Source organism: Colobus angolensis, unplaced genomic scaffold, assembly GCF_000951035.1.
Source record: "Colobus angolensis palliatus isolate OR3802 unplaced genomic scaffold, Cang.pa_1.0 Scaffold6, whole genome shotgun sequence".
Classification (NCBI taxonomy): Eukaryota; Metazoa; Chordata; class Mammalia; order Primates; family Cercopithecidae; genus Colobus; species Colobus angolensis.
The window spans coordinates 12,291,620-12,305,435 of record NW_012119598.1 but is presented as its reverse complement, the minus strand read 5'-3'; the positions used below and the strand labels follow the sequence as shown (position 1 = coordinate 12,305,435).

Genomic DNA, 13,816 nt, shown 5'->3' with positions numbered 1-13,816 from the left:
CATGTTTTCTTAACTCCTAGTGAAACCTCTAAACTTTTTTTCTTAACTCATAAAATTTCTAGATCAGCTCTCCTTTAATCAATATGAAAACTGTTTACATTAGATAGTATTATAAGTGAGGAAACAGGCCTAGGAAATACATGACTTTCAAGGATCCTATTACTTCTTTAAAATCTTTATTTTTAGAAAAAAAAAATTAGCAGAACTCCAATTATCCAAGAAGGGAGGTGGAAATTCCAATAGCTGCTCACCTAACATATTTACATTAACATTTTTAATGTTTGATTCTCCCATATACTTCAGATTTAATATAAGTAAAATGTTTAGAATTTTTAAGATACAGTAGACCCTTAAACAACACAGGTTTGCACTGCACGAGTCCACATACATGTGGATTTTTTTTTTTCAATTAAACATGGAGCAAAAATATTCTCAGGATGTCAAACCCGCCTACAGGCAGGGTCGACTTTTCATATCCAGGGGTCCTGCAGGGCCACTGCAGGAGTTTGGTATATGCAGTAGTCCTAGAATCAATCCCCCATATATACTTTGAGACCAAAATAGACACCTCTTTATCAACTAAGACTGACCTAAGATTAAGGAAGGAAAGTTACCTACAGGTGAAGGGTTCAGGGTCCAGGTGGCACGGCAAATTTCTAAAGTCCTATGGCTCTAAACTCCCTGACAATAGGAGCTATCAGACCACCCCTAACTGATTTACAACCCAGACCACAACTCTGATTAGACACAGGATCAGCCTTACAAACATTCTTTTCTGATAAGCAATTGCAGACCTTAAGCCAGTCTCTAACAGTTATAGCATACCATAGAGACTGCGCACACACTGCCTTTGCGTCCCACAGTTCACCTTTTGACGTAGTCAAATTCTACTTTATTTTAATGCTAAAACCTTGCCCCAAAGTAAGCACGAATGTATGTTACACATGTTTACCCACTGAGCATGCACTCAGCTCCTCTCATAAATATGTATAGCTTTTCCCCCAAACCTGCTGAATATGTATGACTCTATTGTGTAATACAAACTCTGAGAGGCAATAAAACCCAACTCAACTTCCCTTCTATGAAGAGACAGCGTCTTCTGCACATGCACATGCACATGGCAGAGATTGTCTCTTCCTGGTCTGCAAATTGATATTGCTGATAAAACTATCCTTTCTACTATTCAGCCAGCCCAGGGGTCTTTTGGATGAAAACACTGAGGGATAACTGTATTATAATTTAATAAGGATAATTTTCTATGGCTAATACCATATACAAATGAAGAAAACATTCTCAAAAGATAAATTTAATATAATCTGTTAAAAGACAGTCACTTTTTTAAACAACTGGGTTATCATATGCTCTTAGAAATAAGTGAATCATTTATACTGAATTTTAATAAGTCTCAATCTCCCATATTAACTATTATACACCATAAGATAGCTATAAGTCGATTACAAAAAAAAACTTCTTTTTAAATCGGGTGTTCAAAACCCCTAAGCTCTCAATAACAAAATCTCCTCAAGAGTTGGTTTACAATGCAGCATCCTAGGCCTTGTTCTAAGATCCTAATTCCACATATATCGACTGGAGCCATGGATCTGTATGAAAAGTTCCAGGTGATTCTGATACGTAGGCCTGGAAACCATGACAGATTCAAGTAATTCACGGTAGGGAGTGACAGAAGGAAAAAACTGTATAATGAAAATCCAGTTTCATGTTACTGATGAAAACATCTTTGCTATCCAAGGCACCCAAGAGTAGCAACGTAATCATGTCCTGGTAGTACCAACCCATAGGCAGTTCACCTCTCCTGCCTCTCTACCCTCCCATAAACAGGTTCCTCCTCCACTCTCTACCTCTTCTTGTGCTGTCTTCACAATTCCATTGCCTGGTTCTTCCTGAACACAACAAGCCACAAAAGAACTACTTAATCTAAAGGTTAGCTTCTCTAGATCACCGAGCTCCTTATTGATGACTGACATTTTCACTTCTGTTCATCAGTGTTGACCACAGAGACTGGCATACAACTCATAATCAAGAAATATCAGGATTAATCCTTGAAAAATGCTAGACTGTGCTATTTAAACATGATTCTACCTATCAAGACAGCTTTTTGCTTTTCTAACCACCTTGTTTTTACAGACACTTCATCCCCTCACCTGCTATGATGTCCCTAGTCTTCCCTTAGCCTCATTCCTTTCTCCCCATACCCCCCTTTAAGACTGGCTTAGCCAGTGTTGAGCAGGCCCCCAGGAGTCCCCACCACACCCTTGTGCAGTCTGCTTGCACAATGTTCCAGAGCTGGTCTGCGTATGACCAACAGAATACAGCAGACAGGATGGTGTATCACTTCCAAGATTAGGCTATCAAAGACTGTGGCTTCCATTTTGGCTTCTCTTTCTGTGTGTTTGTATCCATGTGTGTGTGATCTCTCACTCTGAAGAAACCATGTTGTGAGTAGCCCTATGGAGAAGGCCTCCCACCACCTGCCAAGAGCCACATGAACGCACCTGGGAGCTGACCCCCCAGCCCCAGGTAAGTCTGCAGAGAACGCAGTAGTCCTGGCTGACAGCCTGACTGGACACTGTAAGACCCTGAGCCAGAACCAGCATTCCTGACCATCGGAGACTGTATGAGAAAATAAATGTGTGTTGTGTTAAGCTGCTAAATTTGGGGGTAATGTCATTCAGCAATAGATAACTAACACGAAGATGTGTAAGTTAATACTCAAGAATATAAGCTTCTTGCAAATAGTCACCATGTATGTATCTTTGTATCTCTGACATCACCATGTCCACTGGAAAGTAACTCAAATGTTTGCTCAACTGGACTGACAGTGGTAATTTTTCAAGTCATGGCTTAAATACTCTGTAATCAAGGGCAAATTTTCTCTGCCTGTTTCCTCACTTTTAAAAACTGAATTAATAATAGTGTCTACCTTGTGGGATTATTATGAGGCTCAAATGAAATAATACATGTAACATTCTTAGAACAATGCCCAGCACATTAAAAGGTGTTAAAGAAATGTTAACTACTAAAAGTAAAATTTCTAAGAAGGAAATATATCACTTTCGTTCCTTAGTACTGAAACCCCGGGTATATATTTTTTTATATAAGAATTATAAAATCTGTCAGGGTAAAGTGTTGGTTTAAAAAAAAAAAAAAAAAAGATGTGCCTGGGCACAGTGCCTCACGCCTGTAATCCCAGCACTTTGGGAGGCTGAAGCAGGTGGATCACCTGAGGTCAGGAGTTTGAGACCTGCCTGACCAACATGGTGAAATCCCATCTCTACTAAAAATACAAAAAATTAGTCAGCCATGGTAGTGTGCACCTGTAATCCCAGCTACTCAGGAGGCTGAAGCAGGAGAATCACTAGAACCCGGGAGGCACAGGTTGCAGTGAGCCAAGATCGCGCCACGGTACTCCAGCCTGGGTGACAAAGCGAGACTCCGCTTCAAAAAAAAGAAGAAATTATGTAAGCCATGGCAGGATTATGAAAAAAAATCAGAGGTGGGGTACAGTGGATCATGCCTGTAATCCTAGCATTTTCGGAGGCCAAGGCGGGCAGACTGCTTGAGTCCAGGAGTTTGAGACCAGCCTGGGCAACACAACGAGACCCTGTCTTTATTTTTTAAAAGTTAGAAAAACTGATGTACATATAAGTATATGGGATAACATATTAAATGAAGGGGAGTAATGGAGTATGTTAATAAGCTAATGTTAATTGATCTAGTAACCTACATTCCTCAAAACTAATTTTTTTCAAGTCCTACTGCAACAAGTAGATACGTGCTCTTAGATTATATTCCATGATTATCATAACACAAGCAGCTGGACTCCAGTTAGAAATTGTGTTCTTCCTATTTGCATGAAGTTTGGTGAAAAAAGTCTTTTTCTTTCAAGGCTTAATCTACTTACATAAAGACACGAGATGGAATGTGACAGTCTAATGAGGCCTCCTTTAAATGTGTTGCTACTGCCACTGTTCATTCTATGATTATTTTATTGTGCATGTAGTCATTAAAAACATAAAATTGACCTATCACACTTGATATAATCACATATATTAAATAATAAATTATATGCTCACTTTATAGAAAATGAGATGCATGCAAAATGCTTTATAAAGTGTCTGATAGATACATAGTGAGGGTTCAATAAATAGAGCCACCAGTAGAATTATTCATCTGATACTATAATAAGTTCAACACGCTACACTCTCTGGGCTCTCCTCTTATCTCTGACAACTCTTAATTCCAATTTCCTTCCTTAGTTTCAATTCCTTGTCCCCATCCCTACCTCCTCCCTCTTCTGTTTAGGTTTCTTTTCCATAGAAAATATATCCCTAGAAATTGTGACTCCTCTTCATGAACTATCTTACTTTCTTAGACCTTCCTTTCAATCACTAAGCAAAGATAAATACATTTTATTATCATAGTTAATATTAAAGAATCAAAATTATAACTCAAGCAGTCCCAATACTTATCCAGAAAATGGTTCAATCTAAGAAATGTCATGTGGACCTTGCACTTGGTATTGCTAGAGGATATGAATTTATGATTCAAAAATAATGAGACAGAAATTAAGAAAATAAAAACTTAATGACAAATGGTAAAAACAAAAATCAATCTATAATGACAATTTTGGTTTTTAAAAATTATAGCATCTTCATCCTCAGATATACAGGTAAGCCTCCTAAGAAGTTAAATCCTATGAAGGATATATCATACTGGCACTTATTAATTGACTCTGTACCATCAAGGGTAAGGACTTTTCACATTTTTTTTAAAGTAAAATGGAGGTCTGACACAAATACTGAAAAGTAGCATATATCTTTAGGGCTACATTTACAGAACATAAATAACTCTAAGTAGACATTTGAGGTAACTTTACCTACTTAAACTCACTTCCTATAATAGGGCATCGAGGAAGAGGAATCTAACCTAATGGTAAGCTAGAATACAGAGTAACCCCAAGAGAAGCATGCCTGCTTGGGAATACTACTGAAGGAAGGTGCTGACTATACCAGTATGAATGTGAACAATTCCAAATACATATACCAAATATTCACTTTCTTTTATTTTTTTCTTTTGACTGACACTAAATATTAAAACAAAAATGGCTTAGCAACTATAATGCCTCAAAGGGAACTCTAATGTAGTATGTATATGTGCATGTGTATACACACCTAAATATACATATATACAATACTCCCCGTTTATCTGCAGTTTCACTTTCCGCAACTACAGTTACCCACTATTGACTGTTGTCTGAAAATAGATGAGTATAGTACAATACAGTATTTTGAGAGTGAGACCATATTCATATAACTTTTATTACAGTATATTGCTATATTGTTCTATTTTATTATTGTTTTTGTAAATCCCTGACTGTGCCTAAGTTCTAAGTTAAGCTTTATCATAGCTATACATGTGTAGGAAAAAACAGTACAGGCATGTGTTGCTTAAGGACAGGGATACATTCTGAGAAATGTGTCATCTGGCCATGTCATTATTGTGCAAACATTATACAGTGTACTTACACAAACCTAGATGGTAGAGCCCAACATATATTCCTTTGAGGCTCTATGGTCTAGCCTATTGCTCCTAGGCAACATACCTGTATAGCATGTTACTTTACTGAATACTGTAGGCAATTGTAAGACAATGGGAAGCATCTGTGTCTCTAAACATAAAAAAGGTTCAGTACAAATATGGCATAAAAGATGAAAAAATGGGATATCTGCATGGGGAAGTTACCATGAATGGAGCTTGCAGGCCTGGAAGTTGCTCCAGGTGAAACTGTGAGTGAATGTGAAGGCCTAGGATGGACATTATCGTACACTGCTGTAGACTTTATAAACACTATACACAGGCTACACTGAATTTACTTTTAAAATATTTCTTGTACTTCAATAATTAACCTTAGCTTACTGTAACTTTACTTTATAAACTTTCAAGTTTTAACTTTTTAACTTTTTTCTAATCACATTTAGCTTAAAACACAAATACATTGTACAGCTGTATGAAAAATACTTTATATTCTTATTTTATAAGCTTTTTTCTACTTCTAAAACAAAAAAAAAATTTTTGTTAAAAACTAAGACCAAAACAGACATATTAGCCGAGGCCTACCACAGGTCAGGATCATCAATATCACTGTCTTCCACCTCCACACCTTGTCTCGTGGAAAGTCTTCAGGGGCAATGACAGGCAGGGAGCTGTCATCTCCTAAGGTAACGATGTCTTCCTGTGGAATTGCTCCTGAAGGATCTGCCTGAAGCTGTTTTACAGTTTTGGTGTTTTTTTTTGTAAGTAGGGGTACATTCTAAAATAATGATTAAAAATCTAGTAAATATATAAACCAGTAACACAGTTGTTATCAAGTATTATGTACTGTACAGAACTACATATGCTCTACTTTTATACAACAGGCAGTACAGTAGGTCTGTTGACACCAGCATCACTATAAACATGTGAGTAATGTGTTGCACTATGACATTAGGATGGCCATGATCTCAGTAGGTGATAGAATTTTTTTAGCTCCATTCTGAAATTATGGGACCATCATCATAGGAGGTCCTTCTTTGACTGGAAAGTTACATGGCACATGACTGTATATATGCAGTTCAGAAATATCCATGGTTTCAGGCATCCACTGGGGGTTTCAGAACATATTGCCCTTGAATAAAGGGGACTACTACTAGTACTACCACTACTACTACACACACACACACACACACACACACACACACACACACAGAGAGAGAAAGCCTTTTAACCTTCATTCCAGGTTGAATTCCCAGCCTCCCAATGCTTATTACCAATAAAAAGAAGGGAACACCTGCCCCCACATTTGCTGCTGACACTGAGAGAGATCAGCCTGAAGCAGCCCTCATCTTTTTCCCATGGAGCAATGATCCCTTTCCTAACACCAGCCAAGTTTTGCGTTTATACTGGGGTTTACAGACCCTGCCCTTTTCTAAATAAAAATTCTTCTCTAAACTCTTAGCAACCAAATTTGGGTCAGAACACTAAGATGGAAGCCAAAATAGTTAACGAAAATAAAAGTAAAGCAAAAAAAAAAAAAAAATTAATTGTAGATTTTTTAAAAGTCTAGTTACCTAAAAAACTGTATATACAATATCGACTCTCGTTTTAGATTGGGGTTGGGAATTTAGAACATATTCAAAGAAAGAAAATCTATTTGAGAAGGAAAGGAAGCTTTCAGAGAAGGAAAGGAATACTTCAGAAGCATGTAACTGATACAGTTAAACAATTTAGGAATCTTGTGAAAAACGCACTTAAAGAAGTGATATATACAGAAAGAGAATTTTGGCAATGGTTATTAAGTGACAGATATGGGGTTTCTAGGGATTAATATGCTCGATATGGAATCCCCATACAAGTGTCTTCCAAGGTAGGGGAAATAAATAGCAGGCTGAACTTGGTGGGAGTTCTAAAACTGGCTAGATAATAAATATGGATCACTAGCTTTTACAAAGGCAATGGCAACTTAAAATTTTAGAAAGCCTAATGTATTACATTTTCCAGTACATTTTATTTTCTGGACAAATTAGTTCCATTCATACATATTCAGGCTCGCTGATGCAAATACTTACCAGGGTACTCTTAAGTACAGGTTGAATATCCCTTATCTGAAATGCTTGAGACCAGAAGGATTTCAGACTTCAGATTTCGGAATATTTTCATGCAATTTACTGATTCAGCATCCCTAACTTGAAAATCTGAAATCTGAAATGTTCTAGTATTTCCTTTGAGTGTCATGTTGCTGCTCAAAAAGTTTAGGGTTTTGGAGCATTTTGAATTTCAAAATTTCAGATTAGGAATGTTCAACCTGTACTGTAATATTTATTCTCTCTCAACCTGCCTGAGTTAACAAGCTATGTAGGAGAACAAGGAAAGGCAGAGAACAAACGGCCAGGAAACTCTGGTTCCAGTCCTGCCTCTGTCATTAAATAACTGATCTCAGCCACGTCACTTCACTGATGGAGTGATTATTTCAATATTTCTAAAATTAAGTCATTCTGGCTGTAAAATGTTAAGATGTTTGTAGTTCTCATTATTACTTTTTAAGAATTTATTTTTGTTAAAGTGGTACATAAACAAGACTACTTTCTAGAGGTCAGTCTCCAAGATTAAAAGGTCAGTATATTTTCCCACTTCACCTATTGGGATAACACAAAAAGTGAAGAATCACATCACATCTCTTTGTTTGTACATGGGAAAAAAACACTAGAGACAGCATATTTCCCTTTCATTTGGTATTTAATTAACCAGAATGCCTATTAAGCAAATTTGTGCAAATCCTTCACACAGTTATTTCTTAAATCCAAGTAGCCCTGGTTCTACACTACGCTCCTTTCTATTAGTTTCATTTCCAAGTTTATAATGATGATAAAAATGCCTTCTGACTTAACAGTATGTGTTATTGTATTATGAAAAAAGATAATGACTTTTTCATTTATTAGCTATCAGATCTAAGCAAGTTACTCTTTGCTTCAGTATCTGAATCTGTAAAATAAGAACAATAATCTCTCTCAGGATTGCTAAAAAGATTAAACAAAATACATGAAAACATTATACCCAGCACAGAAAACTACACTCAATAAGCATTTGCATGTTTTAAAGGTATGTACAAAAATGATTTATACGAGTTGCTTAACACTTCATTCCTCTTAAACAGCATATTCACTCCAAGAGATGCGGCTGAGAAACAATGCAATGTAGAATGTTTAAATCATACAACTGTTAAAAATTTTTAAATTCACCTCAATAAACATGTATTTATCATTTACTATGTGCCAGGTACTATAATGCTAGGGTATAAGAATTCAAAGGTGAGGCAACGGATGGACCCTCAAAAAGCTCACAGTCTAGAATCGATAAATACAAATTATAACGTAATTGAAAAACATAATAAAGGTATGTACAAAGAGCAGAAGTAGCAAGATAAAGCAAGAAACTCATTTTGCTTGAAGAAAATAAAGAGGAAGTAGCTGAAGTAGCATGGTAAAGAAGAAAGAGGAGTCTAGAGGCAAAGACTTGGGTCTAAAGCCCAGCTCAGTCATATACTGGCTGTAAGATTTGGGACAATTTAATTTACCTCTCTGAGTTTCCTTTTAAATGTACTTTGAAGAGTTATTCTGAAGATTAGAAATAATATATGTAAAGTGCCTAACACATAATGGTCATTCAACAAATGACAGATGTTTCAGAAGTTGTGTTTACTTGCCTCTTTTTAGTAGACTAAATTGTAAATGGCACTGTAGGCAGCATCTGTTAACTAATGATTAAGAAACACGTGGGATCACTAAGGTCACTAGTATGGAGAAGGCCACAGTGAGTCCCATCAGAATATTACCACTTACAGACTGCCACCATTGAGATGTGGTTCCTAACATGTTGTGTACACTCAACCACTAGTGAAACATATTTCTAATCTGGTTTTTTCTGCATTTTTACCCTGACGCCTAGAATTTTACATATTCAGACAATAGTTATTTCCTAGTAGAGGTTCCCATGTGCCTCGGTCCCACCTCAGTCCAAGTTTGGGATGTTCGGCATATCCTTTATGAAATGGCAAGGTCCAATGAGCAACTGGCAAGTATTAAGATCATTATTGAAAGACAACTGGAGCTAACCGTGGATGAATAACTACAATTATCAGCTTAATGGTTGACTTGTGGAACTGGAGGCAATTATAATCATTATAATCTTACTTATTTAAAAATATTGTTGAAGCTGGCCAGGAGTTAAGTTACATTTACATTTACTCTATGGCTCCCAAAGCTAACTTTCTCTAAGAGCCCTTTGATGAGCTAAGCCAGTGATTAACATCTACAGGCATACCTTGTTTTATTGTACTTCACTTTATTTTGGCTTTTACAAATGGTAACTTTGAGGCAACCCTGTGTCAAGCAAGTCTATCAGTACCATTTTTCCAACAGCAGGTGCTCACTTGGTGTCACATTTTGGTAATTCTCACAATATTTCAAATTTTATTATTGTATCTGTTATAGGGATCTGTGATAAGTGATCTTTGATGTTACTATTGTAATTGTCTGGGGGTGCGACAAACTGCGCCCATATAAGACAGGGAACTTACAAGATAAACCTTGTGTGTGTTCTCACTGCTCCACCAGCCAGCCATTCCCCAGTCTCTCTCCCTCTTCTCAGGCTTCCCTATTCCCTGAGATACAATATTGAAATCAGGCCAGCTAATAACCCTACATAGGCCTCTAAGTGTTCAAGTGAAAAAAAGAGTCAGATATCTCACTTTAAATCAAGTGCTAGAGATGATAAAGCTTAGTGAGGAAGGCTCGTTCAAACATGAGTTAGGCTAAAAGCTAGGCCTCTTGTACCAAACAGTTAGCCAAGTTGCAAATGCAAAGAAAAGTTCTTAAAGGAAATTAAAAGTGTTACACTAGTGAACACACAAATGATAAGAAAGCAAAACAGACTGCTCTCTGATATGAAGAAAGTTTGAGTGGTCTAAATAGAAGACAAAACCAGCTACAACACTCCCTTAAGCCAAAGCCTAATCCACAGAAAGGCCCCAACTCTCTTCAATTCCATGAGGAAGCTGCAAAAGAAAGTTTGATACTAGCAGATGTCGGATCTTGAGGTTTAACAAAAGACACTTCCATAACATAAAAGTGCCAGGTGAAGCAGCAAATGCTGATGTAGAAGCACAAATTATCCAGATGATCTAGCTAACTGATGAAGGCTGGTACCCCAAACAACAGATACTCCATGTAGATGAAACAGTCTTATATCAGAAGAAGATGCCATTTAGGACTTGCACAGTTAGAGAGAAGTGAATGCCTGACTTCAAAGCTTCAAAGGACAGGCTGACTCTTCTTAGGAGCTAATGCAGCTGGTGACTTTATATTAAAGCCAATGCTCATTTACCATTCTCGCGCCCTTGAGAATTATGCTAAATCTACTCTGACTGCGCTCTATAAATGAAACAAAAAAGCCTGGATGACAGTACATCAGTTTATAGCACAGCCTACTGAATATGTGAAGCCCACTGTTGAGAACTGCTCAGAAAAAAAGATTCCTTTCATTTTAATGAGTATTTTCTTCACTGACAATGTACCTGGTCAACCAAGAGCTGTAATGGAGATGTCCAACTAGATCAATGTTGTTTTCATGCCTGCTAACACCACATCCATTCTGCAGACCATGGATTAAAGAGTGATTTTAACTTTCTAGTCTTATTATTTAAGAAATACACTGTGTAAGAAGGCTAAAACTGCCAGAGATAGTGATTCCTCTGATGGATCTGAGCAAAGGAAATTGAAAACCTTCTGGAAAGGAGTCACCATTCTAGATGCCATTAAGAACAATCGTGACTCATGAGAAGAGGTCCAAATATCAACTTTCATAGGAGTTGGAAAGCAATTAACTCCATTCCGCATGGATGACTTTGAGGGGATCAACACTTCAGTGGAGGAAGTAACCACAGGTGTAGATGAAATAGCAAGATAACTAGAATTAGAAGTGGAGTCTGAAGAAGTGACTGAATTGCTACAACCTCATGATAAAGTTTGAATGGATGAGGAGTTGCTTCTTAGGGATGAGCAAAGAAAGTGGTTTCTTGAGATGGAATCCACTCCTGGTGAAGATTATGTGAACACCAGTGAAACGACAACAAAGGATTTAGACTATTACATAAACTCGGTTGATAAAGCCGCAGCAGGGTTTGAAAGGATTGACTCCAATTCTGAAAGTTCTACTGTAGGTAAAATGCCATCAAACAGCATCCCATGCTACAGAGAAATTTTTCATGAAAGGAAGTCTATTGCTCTTCCTTAGTGGCAAACTTCATTGTTTTAAGACACTGCCCTCATCCCCATCTCCAGCAATCATCACCTTGATCAGTCAGCAGTCATCAACACAAAGGCAAGACCCTCTCTCTACCAGGAAAAAGATAACATCCTTGCTGAAGACTCAGATGATCGTTAGCATTTTTCAGCAATAAAGTATTTTTAAATTAACGTCTGTACTTTTTTTTCAGACAATGCTATTGCACATTTAAAGACTACAGGTAAAATGTAACTTTTACATGCACTAGGAAAACAAAAAAATTCATTTGACTCACTTTATTGCAATATTTGCTTTCTTGCACTGTTCTGGAACTAAACGGGCAATATCTCCAAGGTATGCCTGCACAAATATATGCTAAGTCCCTACTTTTCATTTCACTTCAACAAAAATTGGTACAAATACCAAACAGTGGATAAATGCAAGAAAAATCAGAAGTAAGATAAAGCAGTCTACCTCTAAATTCAACTGAATCATGAGATGGTCTTTATGTCCATTTAGTTTTCCAGAATTATAACAATATGCTCCTTACCGGCAATCAACACGTACAGTCAGTCTGTTTCAAGTTAAATAACCACAGCTTAAAAGTGAGGATAGCATCAAGCAATCCAGAATCTACTTTAACTGTATAGTTTCTATTCAAAGAAACCAGTGTCCTTCAGGTTGTCTTTTGTGGTATATAATTCCATAAAATTTTCTTCTATGAATGTATTCTATCCCATGCCAGACTTTGTATCTGTTATATATATGAACACGTTATATTTGTAAAATACTCGTAACACTCTTAACCAGTTTGACAAAACGCATTTTGAAATACTAATGTTCTACTGAAATTAACTGCCTTACACATTTTCCAGAATTAAATCCTGAGTATGTTTTTAAGAATTTTTTTTCTCTGAAAAGCAGGTACTGAGGAGTCACCAAATCGCAATTGAATCTCTTTCTCGTAAATTCCACTTTAGAGAATAATTTTTAAATTCGGAACTCAAAGTATAACGTAAGCATTTCCACATAACAAAACCAGAAGTTTCTTCACAAAGCAAATCTACAGACTGAATAAAAATATTGTGTGTATTATCACTCACTTTTACAAATAGAAATTAATGTTATAAGGCCAATTCCTGACAGCCTTAATAAGTGAAGGGAAATACACAAAATTATCAAAAGTCTCAGAAGCAGCAGCTGGAGGCCTGAGGGAAAGAGACAGACAGACAAAAGGAAATGGGAGGAGAAGGAGATATATGAAGCTAACATGCTTAGACTGCACTAGACCTTAGCTCAGCCCCGATCCACTGTAATTTACTCAGTTATCTACATCGCCCAAAAAAATTAACGGTTGGAAAGCAAATCGACCATTGTGGGCAGTGATTTTAGGTCCTACATTTGGCTTGAGACTTGCCAGAAGGAAAAAGAGCTAAATCAGAAAAAGATGTAAATAGCAAGAAGCGATGTGTGTGGAAGGGGGAGGGGAAGAGGGTAATGGAATAAAAGCGAACCGCGCTCAAGTCTCAGCACTAAAGCGACTCCGCGCTTACTACAGAGGCCGGGCCGCCGCCGGGAGCTCTCCCCGTGCAGGGCAGGAGCGGGGGTCGCCGATGCTCACCCCGCGACTCAGGGAAGGGGGTGGCGGGCGCCGACGCCCCCAGAACACGCACGGAGTGGCTCCAATTAACACCTTCCTCGCTGTGACCTGGAACTCCGAGCGGGGCGCGCACGGGGGTGGGGCGGCGAGGAGCGTGTCTCCTCCCCGGGAGGGAGAAGACAGGAGAGGAGAGGACCGCATCCCTGTCACCAGCCCAGGCGCGTCAATTACCCGTGAGGTTCCTCAGCACCGTCCCGTGAGCCCAGAGGCTCAGGACCTGCTGCACCGACAGGTTGATCATGGAGTGGTCGCCCCCCTCCGCCTTCATCTTCCCCGAGGGGCGCCCGCCGCCCTCTCCTCGGGTGCCGGGCGGCGGCG

General features: G+C 38.1%; 1 protein-coding gene across 1 annotated transcript in view; it reads right to left on the bottom strand.

Moving 5' to 3' along the window:
• The window catches only part of TMEM170B (transmembrane protein 170B), a 43,098-nt gene extending 29,288 nt beyond the window's left edge, over positions 1–13,810 (bottom strand). Inside the window, exon 1 of the mRNA XM_011962691.1 lies at positions 13,670–13,810. Within this exon, the coding sequence (XP_011818081.1) occupies positions 13,670–13,766 (97 nt within the window). The 5' untranslated portion in view covers positions 13,767–13,810. The remainder of the gene's footprint in view (positions 1–13,669) is intronic.
• Positions 13,811–13,816: the final 6 nt, after the last annotated feature.